Source organism: Cebus imitator, unplaced genomic scaffold (genome assembly GCF_001604975.1).
Source record: "Cebus imitator isolate Cc_AM_T3 unplaced genomic scaffold, Cebus_imitator-1.0 Scaffold261, whole genome shotgun sequence".
NCBI lineage: Eukaryota > Metazoa > Chordata > Mammalia > Primates > Cebidae > Cebus > Cebus imitator.
This window is the reverse complement of record NW_016107576.1, coordinates 1453408-1474768: the sequence shown is the minus strand read 5'-3', so window position 1 is coordinate 1474768 and position 21361 is coordinate 1453408. Positions and strand designations below refer to the sequence as shown.

Sequence of the window (21361 nt, the reverse complement as noted above, 5' to 3'; positions counted from 1 at the left end):
GTATATGGGGTGAGGTAGGAATCCAACTTTATATTTTGCATGTGGATATCTAGTTGTCCCAGCACCATTTGTTGAAAAGATTATCTTTATCCACTGAACTGTCTTGGCATCCTGGTTGAAAATCAGTTGGCCACAGATGTATGGGTTTATTTCTGGACTCTCAAGTCTATTTCATTGATCTATGTGTCTGTCCTTATACTAGTTCTAATACATCAGTCTCTATTACCATAGCTTTGTAGAAAGTTTAGAAATCTGGAAGTGTGAGTCTTCCAACTTTTTCTTCCTTGACAAGATTGTTTTGGCTATTCTAGGTCTCATTATGGTTTTGATTTGCATTTCCCTGATAGCTGATGATACTGAGCATCTTTTTATGTGCTTACTGATTATTTGTTTATCTTCTTTGGGGAAATATCTACTGAGAACCTTTGTTCACTTTTTAATTGGGTCATCTGTGTTTTTATTGTTGCATGGTAAGAGTTCTTCTATATATTCTGAATACAACTCTTTTATCAGATATATAATTTGTAAATATTTTTTCCCATTCTGTGGTTGCTTTTTCAATTTCTTGGTAATGACTTTGGAAGCTCAAAATGTTTAATTTTGATAAAGTCCAATTTATTTATATTTTTCTTTTGTTGCTTGTGCTTTTGGCGTTTTGTCAAAGTGACATAATCTTAAAAGTAATATAGTGAAAATAACATACACAGAGTTGGATATAATGTGCTTGGTACACAGTAGGCACTCAACAAGACAAGTGTTATTTATCCTTATTCCTTCTTCCTCAAAGATTAATTCTAAAACTCAAAGGAGATATCTTAAAAATTTTTTAGAAGTTCCACACGCATATACAGAGTACACCAAAAATAATACTCTATATATGCGAAACTTTATAAAGAATGTTCACATACACTATGTCATTTGATTTTCATAATTAACCTGTGAGGAATATGTTTCTGATAATGAAACTACAACACACTATAATGATACTTATGTGTATTTATTAATTATTTACACTAGTCTGAAATTAATTATATTCTTTGTATCATTTATGTAAAAATATATACAGAAAGCCGGGCGCTGTGGCTCACACCTGTAATCCTAGCACTTTGGGAGGCCGAGGTGGGTGGATCACCTGAGGTCAGGAGTTCAAGACCAGCCTGGCCATCATGGTGAAAACCCCACCTTAGAAAATATATATATTTATATATAAATATATATATATATATATATATATATATATAATGAAAATGGCTAAAATATGCCATATTAGCTCCATAATTTCTATCACCAAAGTTATATATAATCTGATAAATTTAGAATATATTAAATAACTTAGATGTATAAGTTTAAGTATTAAATAGCAACTCAAATAAGACTAACAAATTTTTAAATCTAATTTAATCAATATAGTCACTTTAATAACAGATAAATGGTTAAAATTAATAAAAATATTAATCATTTTTATATTGTCAAATCGATTTCTTGAAAAAAACACCCCAAGTGACATATTAAGATCTGTTTTTAAACATACTTATGGTTGGCTTAAAATTGTTTTTTAAAATGATATTGCTCTTCTTAAATCTTATAGCATTATTAGCATCATTCATGAAATGGCTTTGCTAAATACAGATAGCATCAGTTCAACTTTCTATATAAATCAGTTACACATTCTTAATTAATGGAAATTCATTTTGTTATATTCTATATTATAAGACCCTTAGCATGGCTGAAGTATAAAGGTTAGGAGTAGTGGACTTTTCCAGGTAACTGAAAGCTTTTCTAAAAGCACAACTTTATTTTTCACTTTAATAACTTTTGAAGGAAATATTTCCAGAATATTCCCATATTTACACAATAATCATATAAAATAATAATTTAACCAACTAGCCTTCTTCCTTCCTTTCAAACTCAAGAGCCATCATTATATAGAACAACTCAGGACCCACATCAATATGCTTTTAAATGTTCTCCCAGTATAGTTTTACATTCTGTTGTTTACAATCAACATTATAGCACAATTGTTTCCCTATGAAATCAAATTTAATGACCTAAATACATGAAGAGATATACTGTGTTTATGTGTTAAAACTCATTTTGTTAGATGCTAATTCTCATAATATTGACCTACAGATTCAAAATAATATAATGTAATTTAATTGTTCCATGATATTTCATATGGTATGGGTGATGTATTGTCTTTGCCTGGTGGACAACTTCCCCCTTTTCTTTGGCAAGAGCATTCCAGTGTTCTTTGGGGAACCGCCCCGTTCTCCATTGCTGCAATCAGGTTGGGACTGTCACTCAAGGTTGTCTGTCATTTCTTCCCTGGCCAAAGGGATGGATTCATGATACAATGGGAGCCCAGCAAACCTCTTCCAGTTACTCTGAATCTTGAGCAACAGAACACAATCACTGGCACTGATCCATTCAGGGAAAAGGGGCTGGCCGTTTGTTTTTGCTACCCAATCCCTGGGGCTGTTTCCAAGGCCCAAGTCAGCTCTTCGTTTGATTCAGGAACATACTTACTAGCTACAATGTAGGACATTCAGTACTGTTATATATAACTTATTCTAATTTAGTCAGCTATGGGTGAAATATGAATTTGCCTTCAAAGTCTTATATTTTCTTTTCTTTTTTTTTGTTTTTTGAGATGGAGTTTCGCTCTTGTTGCCCAGGCTGGAGTGCAATGGTACAATCTCGCAGAGCCTATATTTTCCCTCTATAAATATTTTACAGGGTTGTTGCAAATATAAAAATAGTTAACCTATTAAAGCACCCAGTAGAGTATTGGCATAAATATCCAATACATTTATTTTCAATAAATTTATTTCTTTCCCTTAAGTTAGCCACTGTCAATATTCATTGCCTGTAGTAACAGAATCTTCCCCAATACATGCTCACAGGATTAATCATGTCTCCCTCACCCCTGGACTGTGGCTGTTGCTAACATCACTTGTGCCTTCTCCTGCCACACCACAGCTGCTTCTGTGGCTTATGGTGTAATTGTTTCCATTGGGGTCAAAGCTGTTTGGAATGTGAAAGTTTGTCCAGCATTTGGATGCTAAATAACAGTACTCTTCATATGTCCTGTTTCATTATGAATTCTTAGTTCTATAAATTGGGAGATGTAATTTTATTTAAGTGAATATTCTTCAACATAGCTACTGAGTTGTTTATAAAAACACTTTTTACAATAAAAGGTTAAAACTCTTCTACTTTTAAAAAGAAGCTTTCCCAATTAAATGTTGTAATCTTTATAATTTTTAGATAAAACTGAATGTAAATAACATATATTACAAATTTACAAATATGAGAATGTGAAGAACTATGGATAATGCTATCTAACATTATCAACCACAAGGTTTAGTTAGTTCTTTACATAATATATTTACCTCTATAAAACAATTTTTAAACCAGCAACAATCCGTAACTTTCTTTCATTTAGTTATATTAGATTTAATTGCTACAATAAAGATTAAGAAGACACTGATTTTAGAAGCATCTAAGAAAAAACAACATGTATGAAAACACATTAGGAAATGTTTGAAATAAGACTTACCAATCTGCTGAACATGTGACAAGCTGACAGCATATTCCACTTCGATTTTCAAAGACAGAGCCCATCCTGTTAATCTATTTTTCAAAAGTGCAAGAGAAATAACATTGTTTTTCTCATAGCTATTTATCTTTTACATTTTTTCTTCTTTGTTTTAAATGTTAATAAAAGAACTATCTCAGAAGTTTGGGAAATAGGTTTTAAAATCAAAAACAATTCTGCAATATATTCTTGTCTAGTTTTTTGTCATGGAAACATTTTTAGGTAGTTTTAATGAGAAGCATATAAATTTTTATACTGAGATTTTTCACTCCACATAAATTGAACATTTACCTATATATTCATAAATTGTTATCATTATTATTTTGACATGGCGTCTCACTGTGTGGCCCAGGCTGGAGTGCAGTGGTGCAATCTCATTCACTGCAATCTCTGCTTCCAAGATTCAAGGGATTCTCCTACCTCAGACTCCCGAGGAGCTGGTAATACAGGCATGTGCCACCACACCTGGCTAAATTTTGTATTTTTAGTAGAGTAGGGGTTTCGCTATGTTGGCCAGGCTGGTTTGGAACTCCTGGCCTCAAGTGATATGCCCACTTTGACCTCCCAAAGTGTTAGGATTACAGGTGTGAACCACTGTGCCTGGCATCATAAATTATTCTAATCCTTTTATAATATACGGATCATATACCACCATTTCATTATCCATTATTATTAGAAATGTAGGCTCTGTCAGTTTTTGTACAGTTAAACATAGGTGCTTTTATGAGGTTGTTTAGCAGGTAACATCAATGGGAAAGAGGCTAAGTGTTAAATGAAACACCAAATGTAAGTGTGCCTTGACTGTTGTAAGACACGACCCTGTTGTAATTAAGGGCATAACTCTGCATGCACAGAGAGGATTATCAGGAGCGTCTGTGGTTCCTCAGATCCTGGAAGGTCAGGTAAGTATACAACCATAAAGACAAACACCAATGCAGAAGTTGGGCAGTCAGCTTTTTTTTTTCCGTCGACTTCACTTTCATATTTATATTCGTAGTTTTACTTGGTTTCTCATTTTTATGTTTTTAAAAATTAAACACAGGTAAAATGAAAGGTAATTGTTTATTTCTGGAGAAGAGAAAAATGTATACAAGAAAGTCTAGATTCTTTCTTCACATGCACTACTTTTGGAATAAAGTTCCAAATATCAACTTTGAAGATATATAAAAGGATAAATTTTTCTTAACAAGTGGACCAGTTACTGTGCCATGGATATTTTTTCATAGAATCTATATACTGTAAACTAAACATATTCTTATAGTTTATGGGAAGCTTAAAGCAATTATATATTAACAGAGAAGATGGTACTATATTTTACTGCAAAATATTATAAAAGTGATACAATTTTCACCCACCAGCCTCTCGGCACACTCAATTCCAGATTGTGCCCAGCAAAATTACATGGTATGTCACAGATCTTTAGGGTTCCCTGCCCTCAAATATCTGAGATCATAAATCTTAAATTCATATATGCTAAGGGTGTAAAATATTTGCAGTTCATTTTTACACATCAAGCCCTCATCTTCTCCACTACTGTATTATACCAGGGTTGATACCACCCACATTTTTTAGTTAGAAACCAATCGAATTGAAAGATTGGCCTTATTCTTACCCCATCTCAGATACTGGTCTGGCAACAGTAACCCAATTTTTTGATGCTTAGTTCCTGGTTATTTCACAATTTAAATGTAAATTAATTGTTGACTTGAAACACCTTCTTTGCATAAAATCTGAAAATATATAATTCAGCATGAGAAAAGTATAAGGCCATCAAGTATCACCTCAAATGTGTCAGACAGCCAGTGTATATCTGTAATTACTTTCTTATGTCCACTCTCTATTGAAGAGACTGCGCAGTGTCTGATATACATTGCTTCTTTATTACTCTCTGGTTCAAGGAGAAACATAGGCTGAAAAATATTAAAAGAAAGTTAAGTGCTAATTTCAGAGGCTGATGAATGAACTCATACTTTACTCATCATTCCAATTAAACTTAACAACTTAGAGATATAGTAGTTCAAGGAAAAACATAAATTAGTGTTTCCATATATCATATATTTAGTTAATAGGATTATCTACTTTCCCTTTCAGTTTGGTCTAAGATTCTCTCTCGCTCTCTCTCTTTTTTTTTTTTTTTTTTTGAGACAGTCTTGCTCTGTCTCTTAGGCTCGATGGAGTGCAGTCGCATGAACTTGGCTCACTGTAACCTCTGCCTCCTGGGTTCAAGCGATTCTCCTGCCTCTGCCTCCCGAGTAGCTGGGAACAGGAATGTGCCACCACACCCCGCTAATTTTTTTTGTACTTTAATAGACACAGGGTTTCACCGTGTTAACCAGGATGGTCTTGATCTCCAGACCTTATGATCTGCCCACCTTGGCCTCCCAAAGTGCTGGGATTACAGGCATGAGTCACCACACCTGGCTTCTAAGATTATATCTCTAAACTTAATAAGTATTATTGACCTACTCCATAAAGAATCAATGAGACATCTCATTCTAGAAAGAGTATTTCTTTGTGCCAATAGAAGGCCACATCTCATCCTTCTTTGGTAAGAGAATTGTTGATGTTAAGCCTAAAGAACTGGGTTGGAGCAGATGTGCAATATGGCAGGTAGGTATGGAGTTGGGAACTGAGGAATCTTCTCAACCATCTTAACAGAATCCATAGCCTCACAAAATCATGGTGTATTATCATCAAATATGATGTAACCCCTTAATTTTATGCATGAGAAAAGCCATCCTGCTGAGGTGAGGTGGCACACCAAAATTCATAGGACTACAGTGTACAACTTGGTTACCCGCCCTTCTGTCTGGTGCTCTTTCACCTCACTTTAGGCAAGTCACTTGGTCCCTTCATTTCATTTTACAATAACAACGAGACAGAACTTCATATCCTTGGATAGATGGTGCAACTTGATTCACTGTCTTTTAGTCAAGGGCCCACCACATAAAAGTGATTGAGAACAGGTGAAGCCTTGGGAAGTAACATTCTTTTTTTTTCCTTTTTTCTCTTTTGAGTTTTTGTTAGCCTTGGCAACTATATTATGTACTTTTTTCATAAACTCTTGAATGGAAAAAAACTTGTAAATGAAATGTTATAAAAAGCTTACCTTCAATGTGGCTTTCTTACTTCTACTACCACCTGCCTTAATGTTTTCTATGCGATCTGCATGTGCAGTGATATCCCACAGGACAATCTAAAACAGAAATAAATTTATCAAAATCTTTTTAGAAAATATATAACTGGGTCCTAATTTATTTTAACTATTGGCTGTAGCCTGATAAGTCAATCACCTTAGGGGATAATCAAATTTAGCTTATACCTTAAGTCAGCAATTTTTAAAGCTAATATAAAAAGAACGTTTTCTTCTCTGTAAAAGTATCTTTGGCACTTTCATTTTTGTGCTTATATTAATAAATGCCAGTATTTTTAAAAATCCAAAATAAATGTCATGCAATTCCCTTTGCTTTGGGAAAAGTTCTTTCCCTGTTTTTGGAAATGTGCTGTGATTGCAGGGACAGTTGCCTGGGACCCAGGAAAAAACAGCCCATACTCCAGAATTGAAAACAAACACTTGACTGTCCAAAGAGGGCTGGGAAGTGATTATTTCCATTTAATTGAATATTATGGCCAACTCTGCATTCTTATGTATCTGGATGGCCATTTTTTAAAAAAATCAGGATAAGGTAGATATGTAACACTAAATTAGGTTTCCAATGACTAAAAGGTATTTTAGTACACTAAAATGTTAACAAAATGTCAGGAATACAGAATTGTGAGTGGTTTTATTTTTATAATGTGCTTTTCTAAAATATTCTAAAACAAAGTCACATTACTTTTGTAATGAATAAAAAAGGCATTTCAGGATTTACAGGGCTTGGAGGATACCCTCTGAGTCATTATGACCCTCAGTTATGGTTGAACAAAACTGAGGGAGAAAATTTTTTTTTCCTGGTTATTTTGGTTCTGGATAAATGGACATGGAAGCCACAGGCATTTACATTTTAACCACAAGGAAGTTTTTCAAACCACACACACAAAAATCATATACACTTTTAATGGTCAAAGCCACTTAGTCACAATGAATTTAAACTGATCATAAAACAGCTTTATGATTATTTTGCTTCACTAGAGAAGTAGGATATTGGAAGATAGGATCTAAATTTGGTATTAAATAACTTAAAAGGAAGATAACAAATGGTATTGAGATCTATCTGTGTGTGTGTGTATACACACATACATAAATTCAGTGATATATGTATGCTTTCCAGTGAATTTCTGTTTAAATTCTGGATCATCCCCTAACTCCTACTCCCAAGGAAATTTCAGAAGAGGCCTTTTTTCCAAGAGGTAGTAATACTTACAGCTTTTGTTCGTCCATGGAATCTTATACAATATGTGGTTCCATTCCAGCAATACAAACAGACACCCAATTATGTTTCAGTTTTGAAGCTGTGTTACCCCATGAACACCTCAGAAGCTGATACCACGTGTAACACGTCTTTATACCCTGCTTCCTGGTATGGCGACTGGCACACAATTGGCATGCCTTCCTTCTGCTGAACTGAATCTTTAAGTCCAAGAAACTGCCAAATCAAAACTTATTACTGAAGATTGTCTGTATTAATACATAGCTGAAAAAAAATTCCTTAAGTACCTGCCCATTGATACAGCCTCCAGCAATGATATTAGGATCACTCGGACAGAACTTGAAGCAGAAGATGTCATCTGGGCTCTCCAGCATTAACTAAAGTAAACCCAGCAAATTCAAGAAAGAGTGAAAAAACCTATTAAGATCATGGCTAGAAAATATTAAGACAGTTAAAAGTCTAATTTTATAGCTATCTATAAGCAAGGTGCATAGAGTCTATTCCCAGAGTTCTGCCTCTGGACTAAAAGCTGCTTTTGTTTAATTTTATTGTGCACATTGGCCATATGAGTGGCATTGAGTATGTTCTCAAGAGAACGCAGGTATCCCCACAACCCACCCCTCAGTAGAGACAAATTGTAGTCATTTTGGGAGCATGCTACAATGTTTATAAACAAAAAGACTATGAAATTAGTGTTCCTGAAAAGCATGGAAGGGAAGCTCTGTGAGGACAGGATCTGTGCCTGTTTTATTGCTTGCTTCCTGGAGTGGAGAGGAGAGCTACAGGGTAGAAAGGGTAGAAAACTCTAGTGAGGGAGTGGTGATGTTGTGGCTGACAAGAAAGGGCTACAGATCTTTCATTTTGATCTCTGGGTCTATAATAATTAAAGTATCTAGAATCTATTACAGTAAAACTACCTTAATTCAAATGCATTAGGGAAAAAGGAAGAAGGGGAGCCTAGGGTTTATTAGGGAAAGTCTTAATTATGCAGTACCTTTTAGAAACAAACTACTATTATATTTAATACACTGAAATAACTTAGTCTAACACTATACAGCACCCACCCACTAGGCAGATCTCTTACTGAGCAGACAATGGAAACTAGAACCCCGTGTAGCAAACCCAGCCTTCAGCCTCATTTTATTTGAATTGCTATGCAATTTGGTTAGTTTGAGTGGGTTTTTTGTGGGTTTTGGTTTGGTTTTAGTTGAGCTATTTAAAATTTGGCGATTTCATATAAAATTCCAAATTTCTCAATTCTCTTGACAATGGGACCACCTGGCAACAAGAGGGCAGACAGCCTGGAGATGGATGGTGCACTCTCCAAGGCTGCAGTCCCTACCACTCTCCAGTGCTCTCCCACACAGTCACCTTTATTTATTACCAGGTGATCCTTGGAATTGAGGAAATTCATGTGAAACTAAAATCTGTTTGCAATTGACCAATCAGTATTTAAGTAAAGTCCATAAAAGAGTTTGTTTTAAAAATAGTTTAAACATTCCTTTTATAATTTTTGGAAAAAAAATAGTATGTTGATCTGTTCAATAAACAAATTGTAAATTTTAGTTTTTCTCAAATGGAATGATGACAAGTTCTGCATTGAAGAAAGGCTAACTTTATTAAAGGTTTACAACATTAAATGATTATGAAGTACTTTGCAATGAAAACTGCTAAAGGTACACATGAAAGTAGTCTTTGAAAATTTAGGATATATGGGCAACTCTCCTTAATTACCTGAGGATGTATAGGATCGGAGAAGCTCCAGAAAAGAATCAGTGATGGCTGCAGCAATAATTTACCAGAAAAGTATACTCTGTCTTCAAAAGAAAGTCGCACGGCCACTGACACAGCTATTAGTCCTGGTTGAAACACATGTAGAAATTAAAGTTGGTAGCAACTATACATGGAGAGACATAGCCTTTGCTTTTCTACACAGCCACTCTTCATTTTCACTTTGTCCACAGGAGAACAAGAGTTTTCTTAGAGCTCTGCTGTCTAATGTGGTTGCCACTGGTTACATGTCACTTATTTAGCACTTGAAATCTGACTGGTCCAAACTGACACGTACTATTAGTATAAAATATACAGGAGACTCAGAAGATTTTAGAAGAAAAGAAAAGCTTGTTTTGTTTCTTTTTTTGTGAGAAAAGGGCCAGTGGAGGGTGAAAGGAGGAAGAGGACAAAGACCTCTCTCTTTCCATGTTTCTACCTTTGCACATCCCTACCTACCTCCCTTGGTTAATGAGCTCTTCAAAGGAGGCGCGTTTCCTCTCTGGTCCAATAATCAGAAAGGCAGTGTTCAGAGGAATAAATTTAGCCATTGAGAGCAACAGGCCCAAGCCAAACCCAGACTCTGCCTTGTGCCATCTGGGTGACCTGGGCAACTCACTTCACTGAATTGAGCTTTGGTCCTTTTGTTGTGAACAGAGATAATGACATGTGTGTGTCCTTCAGGGTTGGTGGGAGGACACACAACAGTGAAGGCATGGAAAGCAGTGGCAGGTACCTAGCGAGCACTCAGCAAACGGAAGCACTCATCAAATGGGAGGTGTTTTATTGACATTGAGCTAGTTTGCAATTTTACATATGAAAGCAACAAACAATTTCTTTTTTTTTTTTTTTTAAGACAGAGTCTTGCTCTGTCGCCCAGGCTGGAGTACAATGGCATGCTCTTGGCTCACCGCCCCAGGTTCAAGCGATTCTCCTGCCTCAACCTCCCTGGTAGCTGGGATCACAGGCGTGCAGCACCATGCCTGGCTAATTTTTATCTTTTTAGTAGAGATGAAGTTTCACCATGTTGGTCAGGTTGGTCTTGAACTCCTGACCTTGTGATCCACCTGCCTTGACCTCCCAAAGTGCAGGCTTGAGCCACCGCACTGGGCTGCAACAGACAATTTCAATGTTATCACAAACAGGAATCCCCATCATTTCCATCTCACCATAGATAGTTGGATGCCATGAGATACAGGTAATCATTTTCTCTGTTGGGCTGTGAAGGTCGGTAAAGGACTGGTATTCTTTCAGGTGGGTATCAGTCTTGTCCCCAAATGTGCCTTCTTCTTCTGCGAGGTATTTCCAATCATCAATAAATGTGTTCATGATTTCATTTTGCTGCAGGGCTATTTCAACACTAATTTGTAAAAATAAAAAAGCAATTAAGATATTGGCTTTTAGTATCCAATGATGTGACTATCTTAGCAACTCCTCCTACCTTCATTTATACTGAATAAAAATAATAATTCTCAATTATATTTGGTAATAATGATTAACTTCGTGAAATAAATGACTTAAGAGAAAAAAAGTTATGATGGCATGTTACTCGGAACTTCTAGCAAATTCATGATCTGCCTTAGTTTCCAAGCCAAGGCTGCACTCTTTCCAGGCCAATGCCTGAGCTGCAGGGATGGCCGGTCCTGGCCAGTCCTCCTTGTGCAGCACTCCCACAGCAGGCATCTTTGCTCTGGAGCTCCCACTGGGTAGGCTGAGAATCTGTCTGATGCTCTGCTTTCCCGGTCCTGTCTCCCACTCCTTTATTTTTCATGGTGTAATCCTCAGTAAACCTCTGCCTCTAATGTGATGTCATTTGTTTCCTAGAAAGCCCCAACTGTCACAAATAGCAATTTTCTTAGGCATGTTCTATACTAAATGATCACTTATCCTAAATAGGATAGTCCTAATACATATGTAATTCAAAACAACAAATAAGAGATTCTGAACAAGGGAAGATTTGGAGTTTAGAAAAGTTTGTGTTTGTGTGTGTGTGTATGTGTGTATATGTGTGTGTGTGTGTGTGTGTGTGTGTGTGTGTGTGTATGTGTGTGTATAGTTTCAGTTGTCACAATGCCTGGGAGGTGCTACTGTGTTTAATTACATTACCAAACCTCCTGCAATGCATGAGACAGTTCCCAAAATGAAAAGTTATCCTGCTAAAAATACTAATATTGCTCCTTTAAGATACCATCTGAGTGCTAGGATCATTTGTTAACAGTAGTCTAGGAACCTTGGTTTGACAGGCTCCTGTCTTAAAATAGTTACTATGATGGTTATTATCCCTTTTTATGCTTAGGTCTGAAAGCTCTGTATACTCCGAAAGTTGATTAGAGCCCTCCCACAATTAGAATGCCACCCAAGGTTTTACCCTAATGATCAAAACTGTAAATTTCTTGGTTTTATATAGGTGTGATAAGCTGAAAAAGTGGTTCTCAATTAAGAATTTCTTAAAATAAGAAAAATCCCTTTATATAGTTAAACAGTAAACATAGATACTTCCAAAATATAAAAAAGGGTACCATTTTATGCCCCTGTCATTGATCATTACATTGTCACTGCCTAATTGAGTTCTCCCTTGGTTAAATTCTTCTTGTATTTCATCTTTCAAAATAGACACCTTTCCTAAGACCTGGCCACTTAAAGTGTGGTCCAAGGACCATCAACATGACCTGGGGCTGTTAGAAATGCAGAGTCACAGGCTCCACCCCGGACTTACTGAGTCAGAACCTGCATTTTAACAAGAGTCCTCAGGTGATTCATAAGCACATTGAACACTGAATAACCCTGTGTAGAAGACTGTCAAGGCTTAAACACAGTTTCCAGTAGAAGCATTTTCCAAATCATATTTCTTTCTGATGAAGCCCAAATGAGAAAGGAATTCTCAGGAGAGAAATTAAAGATGTGACTTTCTCTCTGGTTTCCTGATTTTTCCTCCTCAGCCAGAATGGGGAAGTAATTCACAAGGAAGAATTAAAGACAGGACTTTTCTTCTGGTTTCTGGTTTCTTGCTTTCCTGGAACTATGTGGCTCCTGAGGGTAATGAATTGGAGGTTGGCAAAACTGTGGTCTAGGAATTTTAACCCCGAAAGGAAGCTTTCTTAGTTGTTTGTGAATCCCCCTGAAGTTCCGCTCTCTCATCTGATGTCATTGCCTTTTTTTTTTTTTAAGCAAATAATGCTTCCCTTAAGTTTGTTTTAGATAAAATTCTATGAGAAAGAAACTGCTCATTTCTAAAAGGGCTTTCTTCCAGAACAAAATCAGGTTTATACTAATTAAAAACTTTTGAATAAACCTTAAGCAGTTTTAAAGCTGGAAATTAGTGTGCAGTGATATAAACATGGGTTGCTTATTTACTCTTGGCCAATGCTATTATAATTCCTGTGCCAATTTTCCTCTTTCTTCCTATAGATCTGGCTTCTTCTTCTCACATCTCAAGAAGGGAATTATAAAGCTATCCACTATTCTTTTCTTTATAAGCATGGCAATTGAAAGGGAAGAATAAAAGCCCAGGTCTAAAGCTAATATACAATGTTATTTTGAGCAATTCTTTTTATTTCCTCAAGATCTAGTTTTCTCTGGATATTGATTATATGTAAACAAACTTCTTATTTTTAATATTCCTACAGAAAAAACTGTAATGACTACTTAATTTTGATATGGGGGGAAAAACTCAGGTTTTCATGTTTCTATCTCATTGCCCATATAGGAAAAATTATAGCATGCTTCCTGTGAGTGAGTGGCAAATAACGTTCTCTCTGAATCATTAATTAAATTTTTGAGCCAGAGTCTCTCTAGGTATAGGTAACAACTTTGAAAGTTGTTTGAATTTTCAGGATATCTAATCCAGTCTGAAAGAACCAATGACGTTTCTTAAAAATAAAAAAGCTTAACTTGGGCTATATATGAAGTTGACTACCACATTGTTAATTTTGGAAAGAAATGGAAACCAGCCTACTGAGTATAACTTGCAGACATGTCCTCCATTGGATCCACTTCTCTAAACTCTAGTGTTAGCTTGATGAGAATTTGTCAAGCTGTTTCTCTGGTTTAGAAGCCCCAGAACTCTACCCAGGGTCCCAGTAGTAGCTTAGGGAGCATTTTGAAGATACTTCTCTTTCAAAGCCAGTAAGAGGGCAGGAACACAGGAATTGGTGATAAGAGTGAAATGTTCAAAAAGACACTTGAATTAAATTCAGGTTCTCATCTAAAAAGATATTTTTGCAAATACTTATTATCATAATGACATCCACAGCATTCTCCTCAACCTATAAAAGTTAGTGAAGGGCCCAGTGCAGTTGCTCACACCTGTAATCCTACCCACTTTGGGAGGACAAGGCGGGTGGATCGCCTGAGGTCAGGAGTTCAAGACCAGCCTGACCAATATGGTGAAACCCTGTCTCTACTAAAAATACAAAAAATTAGCTAGGCACGGTGGTATGCGCCTGTGGTCCCAGCTGCTTGGGCAGCTGAAGCAGGAGAATTGTTTGAACCCAGGAGGCGGAGGTTGCAGTGAGCCAAGATCGTGCCACTGTACTCCAGCCTAGGTGACAGAGCAAGACTCTGTCTCAAAAAAAAAAAAAAGTAAAAAGTTAATGAAGAAGAGGAGTGAGGAGTGGAGAAAAAGACTTACATAAAAGTAACCATGGTAAATACAAGTAATTGTTAATTTGCAATTAGGAAAACATCCTCACACACTCAACTGTTCACACTGTTTGATGTGACCTTAGCTTGGGAGGGCTAAGATGTTGCTTAGCAATAGAAAGGAAAGAAATATTGAGAATCTGTAGAATATGTCATACCTGACAACTGTCTTCATACTTCTTATCTAGACACCATATGTGGAATTGTTTATTTAGACCTGTTATTCTTTGTAAACATATACATTTTATGTTTTATTTTTAAAATTTAATATGCAAGTTTTTACCTTATGGATGCATTGTTAAGAAAATCAACCAAAGGCCTTGACTGTTTGAGTGTCTCTTTTTCTTCTTCTGAGAATTCTCTTGGATAATATTGTATGGTAGCATTTTTGGGATATGTCCTAGTATATTAAAAGAAAATTCAGTATCAAAGATTAGGTCAAAGGAAAGCACATATGGGTCATGAAAGTTCAAAAGTGCGTCTCTGTGACAATAAGTTAGGATGCTATTTTATATTTAAATTCTACACATTGAATTTTTTCTTTATCCTTGACAACTGATATTAACCACCATTCAAAGTCTACATGAATTTCTTTCCAACGTAATCAACAAGATCTTATTTTTGCAAAATTTTATTTAGAAATCATTTCAAATGTTTAGAAAAGTTGTAAGAAGGGTATAAGGAATTTCCATACACCCTTCACCCTGATTCATCAATTATGAACATTTTGCCATCTTTATCGTTCGCTCTGTCTTCATTTCATTAAGTCAGTGTGCACCTCACCTCCTTGTGGGACATTTGGCAATGTCTAGAAATGTTTTTGGTTGTCACAACCTAGATGTGCTACTGTTGTCTAGTGGGTAGAGCCCAGGGATGCTCTTAAACACCCTACAAAGCACAAGACAGCCTTCCCTCAAAGAGAATTATCCAGCCCCAAATGTCAATTGTGTTGAGGTTGAGAAACTCTGCTGTAAACATACAAAAGTAGGAATAAGACATTTTAGCAGTGATGGTGGCAGGAAGGCTCGCTCCATTTTAGTATGCTCTTAGTGGCTTCTGTCTGTGTACATGCCATATGGCATTGTACCTCTGGGCTTTATTATCAGTCTCATGTACTCAACCGGGTGAGCTCTTGTTCTTAGCTATGGGGCTTGGAAGTCACATGGCACAATCATTAAGAGTGTGGACTCTGGTGATTGGCTGCCCGGCTTTGAAGCCTGCTTCTATCATTTGCTAGCTATGTGACCCCTGAGCTAATTATCTAACCTTCTGTGCCTGTTTTCTCATCTCTAAATGAAATTATTAAAGTAGCTAGCCCATAGGGTCATTGTAAGAATTGGATGTGTTGATACATGCAAAACTTTAAAAACAGTGCCTAGCACATTTTAAGTGCTCAACAAAATATTATATAGTTTGTGTTTGTTGAACAAATGTCAGCACAATGCAGAATGTCTCTGTGAGAGGTAATATATTAAATGGAGAGTAATCAGACAAAGGGGTAGAGAGAGTTTTGAGTATATTTACTAGAATAATTCATTTTTTTCCCTTGTTTAGGTCAGTATCCATAGCAGAAGGCAGAGTGGTAGAAAGAAAGAATATTATTAGTATTGGAACCGGAGAGACTTGGGTTCAAATCTCAGCTTTACCTTTTAATTTCCACTCTCTAGATAGGGTTAAATTTTAGAAAATGATATGTTGCTTGGTGGTTCTGTCAAAGTAGCAACATGACTAAGAGTCACTCTTACTTTCTAAATATAATTTGTTTTGTTGTTTTTCAGCAAAACTATTCATTATTGCTTCAGGTTTAAATTATGCCCGAAACGTTGGGCTTTCATATTTAACCTCTCTTTGCCTCAGTTTCTCTATTTGTAAAATGGGGATAGTGCCTACCTCAGAAAGCAGTTATAAGGACTGAGTTGATATGTGTAAAGCACTTAGAAGAATGCCTGGTATGTGGTGGGAACACTAGGCATTTGCTTTTACCATCATTATTCTTTGAACCACATCTTTGATTTTTCTTGATTCCCTCCAATATAATCACATATCTACCTTCTCTACCTCATACCAGCCACCCTTCCTAATTTCCTGTTTGTAGTGCATGGTACCAGCTTCCCCCAGTCATCTAGGTTTAAATGATTTGAGTTCCTTTTAAGTCTTTTTTAAATTTAATTTTTATTTTTTCATTTTGTGGTTCAAGACCTGCCCTTATTTTCATCTGTTTACTCCTATGTAAGAACACGGCCACTATTATTATTATTGGTCTGTATTCTGAGTCTACCTATTGAGTCTATGCTGGCTGACTCATTCTTGGGACTTGTCTATACCCTAGAAGGAACACAGAATAAATCCCTGGCTGGCTTGACTTAGATATTTGCCTCAAAATTCAAGTTCCTTTGGTACTAATATGTCACCTCTCTCCTTCCTCTCTTGCCCTCACTTCTTGATATTTATGGATATCTGATGTCGTCCTTCCCTGCCAGGATTTGACTACTGATTCTTGTGTTCTCTTTATCTCCTCTTGTTTTGGCCTGTCTGTTCATCTGCATCTCTTGTTTCTGACCCCTTTCTTGGCCCAACCTTTGGAGTCTGTATATATGTGCCCTTACTTTAACATTGCACTTCCATGGTTTTTAACCTGTTGGTTCACACACATCTGAAAAGCATTCTCTATATTGCTGATCCCTGATTCTCCTGGTCATGACCTGTCTCACTGTGTATTTTCATAGCTCTTTACTTAACACTGGATTCAAATCTGTTATCATTCTGTACATTCTTCCTTATGTACGTTCTTCTCTTCCTCTTTTCCCTCCTCCATTCCTTTTTCCCCTCCATTTAATAAATATATACCAGGAACTGTCCTAGGAATGGGAACATAGCAGTAAACAAAATATTAAAAGTTTATATCTGATAGAGCTTAAGTTCCAAGTGCAGAGTGAGGAGAAGAAAGATGATAAAAAATACACATCAAGTGATTATAACAAAATGGGGAAAAATAGAGTAAAGGGGTAGATAGTAATGGAGTTGTTGCTTTTATACAGGAGTGTCAGGAATGCCTCATTTAAGCAGAGTTCTGAATGAAGGAAGGAAAAAACCCAAGGGAAGAGCATTCTATGTAAAGGACTTGTAAGCTTAAACACATTAGGTATGAGTGTGCTTGGTGAATGAAGGAATGAGGAAGCCAGTGTGGTTGGATGGATGAGGAGGGAGAACTGTGGGAAATTAGGGCAGAGAAGTAAAGGGATCTAGATCATATGAAGCCTTGTAGGTTCCTTTGGGATGACAGGCCATTGGAAAGTTTAGGTCAGTGACATGATCTGACTTGCATTTTAACAGGATTACTAGGGCTACTCTATGGAGAACTGAAGGCAGGAGAGAAAAGATGGATAGAGGAAGCCCACTTAGAAGGAATTACAGTAATCCAAGCAGGAGATGATGATGAATGGTCTAAGGTAATATCAGTGGGTGCATTTTGAAGATAGATCCAACAAGATCCAAGGCTTTTGGTCTGAGTAAATAGAAGAATATCCTTACCACTTACTGAGAGGAGGAAGATTCAAGCATGGGCAAAGGCAGAAAGAGGTGGAACCGCAGATATTCTGGGAACTGGAAGCAGCTCATAGGGCTGGCACACAGACGGCTTGTTTAGGAACAAGGGACGACGGGGCTGGAGAGGCAGACAGTGCCTCGTCACAGAGGAAGGAGAACCTCATATGCCATCCTAAGGGCTCTGGATGGATGTATTTTTTAAGTGATGGAAGCCAAAGAAGAAACCTAGACAATGAATTAACTCCATCTGATTTAATGTTTAAGAATTATGACTTAGGTGGTAGAACAGAGCAGTGAGGGGCAATGGTAATATGCCAGGTGAGATGACCACACTGTAATGATTAACAGCATCACTCATTTTCCCACCCCAGTCTTTTCAGTCTCCTATACGTGTATCTTATTTTCCTGTTATGATTTTTAAAGGCATTATTGAATATAATTAGATCTTCCTGAATTGAATTACTCTGTGGAGATCTATGTGTCATCATTGTTAATCCACTTCTATTTATTATAAAGCTCTCAAAATAATCACGGAAGTTCCTAGATTCGACTGTAATTGGCTCTAAAATTACATACACCCATCACATACTTACCATTCTGTCTGAGTGCTTATGTCTTTTATTTGAGGGATTACTTGCATGCCGACATCTTTCTCAAGTTGTTTAAGGGTAAAATTTTTATCTGGGTAGGCTGTACATTCAATATAGGCATCTTTTACACTGGAAGCATTCTGGTCACTGAACTTAACTGGTGCACCAAATTCAATTCGTTTTTGAGAAATCATATATGTAATCTGTAACACATGTAAACAGTAAAGGTAACACATTGAAGCCCCTGAAGAAAAATGGATGTGTGAACAACGTTGGTCCTCTGCCCAGATCCTCTCAGAACCCTTTGTGCTCTTTCTGTGAGCACCTCCAGCTCTGTGTGCTTTCCATTTGCATGAGCAGCACCCGCTCCTCCTCTTTGGAGGGCTGCTCTAGGGCTATTGGGACCACTTCGCCCCAGGTGCAAAGAACAGGAAGTAACTGGCAGTTTCATCTTGACTAATGGTGGACCAGCAAGAGGGATACATAAACCCTTCTCCTTGGCTTCTGTTTGGGACAACTCTGAGGTATATTTTACACTCCAGAGTTCCTCTCCAGGTTTGGCTGAAGCCTTCCCTCTGCCAGACTTTAGGTTGAGAGTGCAGCCTGGCAAGACTTCCTCCATATCCATGTTCAGCTGCTTGTCATGTTCTCTTCGGGGGCACTTTCCTAATAAACCACTCACACACAGTTCCCCCTCCCAGGAGTTCCTTTGGGAGGGAATGCCACCGTTATCAGCTTCCTACAGCTGCCATAACCAAGTATCACAAATGGGGTGGCCTAAAACAATAGGAACTTACTCTCTTACAGTTGTGGAGCCTAGAAGTTTGAAATTGAGGTGTTTGACGGTTGTTTCTTTCTGAAGGCTCTGAGGGAGAATCTGTTCCCTGTTTCTTTCCTGGCTTCTGGTAACAATCAGCAATCCTTAGTGTTCCTTGGTTTGTATATCCATGTTTCCAGTCCCTGTCTGCTTCTTTACATGGTATTCTCCCTGTGTCTCTCTGTCTCTCTGTCTTCCCATGACCAACTTATCACAAAGGACACCAGTTGTATTGGATTACGGGCCCACCCTGCTTCAGTATGACCTCATCTTAAATAATTATATCTGCAATGACCCTATTTCCAGATAGAATCACATTCTGAGGTGCTAGGGGTTAGAACTTCAACATATCATTTTTTGGAGACAAAATTCAACTCATAACACCCACTTAAGACAATGACTGAAGAAGCAGCTTCTCCGCTCCTTCTGGAATCTCTCCCTGGTTCAGCCTGTCTGCTTCAACTCCTGCCTCCACCATATCCATCAGGGTGACCCAGAAGTCCTACAAGGTGTCCACCTCTGGCCCCTGGGCCTTCAGCAGCCACTCCTACATGAGTGGGCCCGGTGCCTGCATCAGCTCCTTGAGCTTCTCCCGAGTGGGCAGCAGCAGCTTCCGGGGTGGCCTGGGTGCAGGCTATGCAGCAGAACAAGATGCTGGAGACCAAGTGGAGCCTCCTGCAGCAGCAGAAAACGGCTAGGAGCAACATGGACAACATGTTTGAGAGCTACATCAACAACCTCAGGTGGCAGCTGGAGACTCTGGGCCAGGAGAAGCTGAAGCTGGAGGTGGAGCTTGGCAACATGCAGGGGCTGGTGGAAGACTTCAAGAACAAGTATGAGGATGAAATCAATAAGCATACAGAGATGGAGAATGAATTTGTCCTCATCAAGAAGGATGTGGATGAACAAGGTAGAGCTGGAGTCTCGCCTGGAAGGCCTGACTGACGAGATCAACTTCCTCAGGCAGCTATATGAAGAGGAGATCCGAGAGCTGCAGTCCAGATCTCTGACATGTCTGTGGTGCTGCTCCATGGACATGGACAGCATCATCACTGAGGTCAAGGCGCAGTATGAGGAGATCGCCAATCGCAGCCGGGCTGAGGCGGAGAGCATATATCAGATCAAGTATGAGGAGCTGCAGATGCTGGCTGGGAAGCACAGGGATGACCTGCCGCTACAAAGACAGAGATCTCCGAGATGAACTGGAACATCAGCCAGCTCCAGGCTGAGATTGAGGGCATCAAAGGCCAGAGGGCTTCCCTGGAGACCGCCATTGCTGAGGCTGAGCATCGCAGGGAGCTGGCACTCAAGGATGCTCGTGCCAAGCAGCAGGAGCTGGAGACCAACCTGCAGTGGGCCAAGCAGGACATGGCATGGCAGCTCCATGAGTACCACGAGCTGATGAACGTCAAACTGGCCCTGGACATCGAGATCACCACCTACCGCAAGCTACTGGAGGGTGAGGAGAGCTGGCTGGAGTCCGGGATGCAGAACATGAGTATCCATACGAAGACCACCGCCGGGTATGCAGGTGGTCAGAGCTCTGCCTATATGGGCTTTACAAGCCCCGGCCTCAGCTACGGCCCGGGCTCCAGCTTTGACTCTGGCATGAGCCCTCGCTCCTTCAGCTACACCAGCTACACCAAGGTCGTGGTTGTGAAGAAGATTGAGACTCACAATGGGAGGCTGGTGTCTGAGTCCTCTGACGTCCTGCCCAAGTGAACAGCTGCAACAGCTCCTCCCAGGTTGCCCCTCCTGAAGCTGCCCCAGAGCCTGGGAGGGAGGCCCCTGTGCAGGGGAGCACAGGGAACAGGAGACCCACCCGAGGCTCAGTCCTAGCCCTCAGCCCACCCACAGGGAGTGTACTGCCTGGGGACCCCTCTTGCCCATGCCTCCAGCTGCAAAACAATTGCTTTTTTTTTTTTTTTTTTTTAAAAATAAAATCTCAGCTAGCTGAGCCGGGGGTGGGGGGGAAGACAATGACCATTCTTCTATAAAAGCAAACCAAACCTCTTCTATAAAAGCAAAC

At 38.4% G+C, this 21361-nt stretch overlaps 1 protein-coding gene across 1 annotated transcript in view; it reads right to left on the bottom strand.

The window, feature by feature from the left end:
• The window catches only part of DNAI3 (dynein axonemal intermediate chain 3), a 78345-nt gene that overhangs the window by 29324 nt on the left and 27660 nt on the right, over positions 1–21361 (bottom strand). Inside the window, exons 6-15 of the mRNA XM_037728316.1 lie at positions 20344–20506; positions 19850–20026; positions 18519–18759; positions 14663–14779; positions 10908–11098; positions 9703–9827; positions 8256–8345; positions 6708–6794; positions 5380–5508; positions 3560–3633 (exon numbers count right to left, since the gene is read on the bottom strand). Coding sequence (XP_037584244.1) covers positions 3560–3633; positions 5380–5508; positions 6708–6794; positions 8256–8345; positions 9703–9827; positions 10908–11098; positions 14663–14779; positions 18519–18759; positions 19850–20026; positions 20344–20506 — 1394 coding nt within the window. The remainder of the gene's footprint in view (positions 1–3559; positions 3634–5379; positions 5509–6707; positions 6795–8255; positions 8346–9702; positions 9828–10907; positions 11099–14662; positions 14780–18518; positions 18760–19849; positions 20027–20343; positions 20507–21361) is intronic.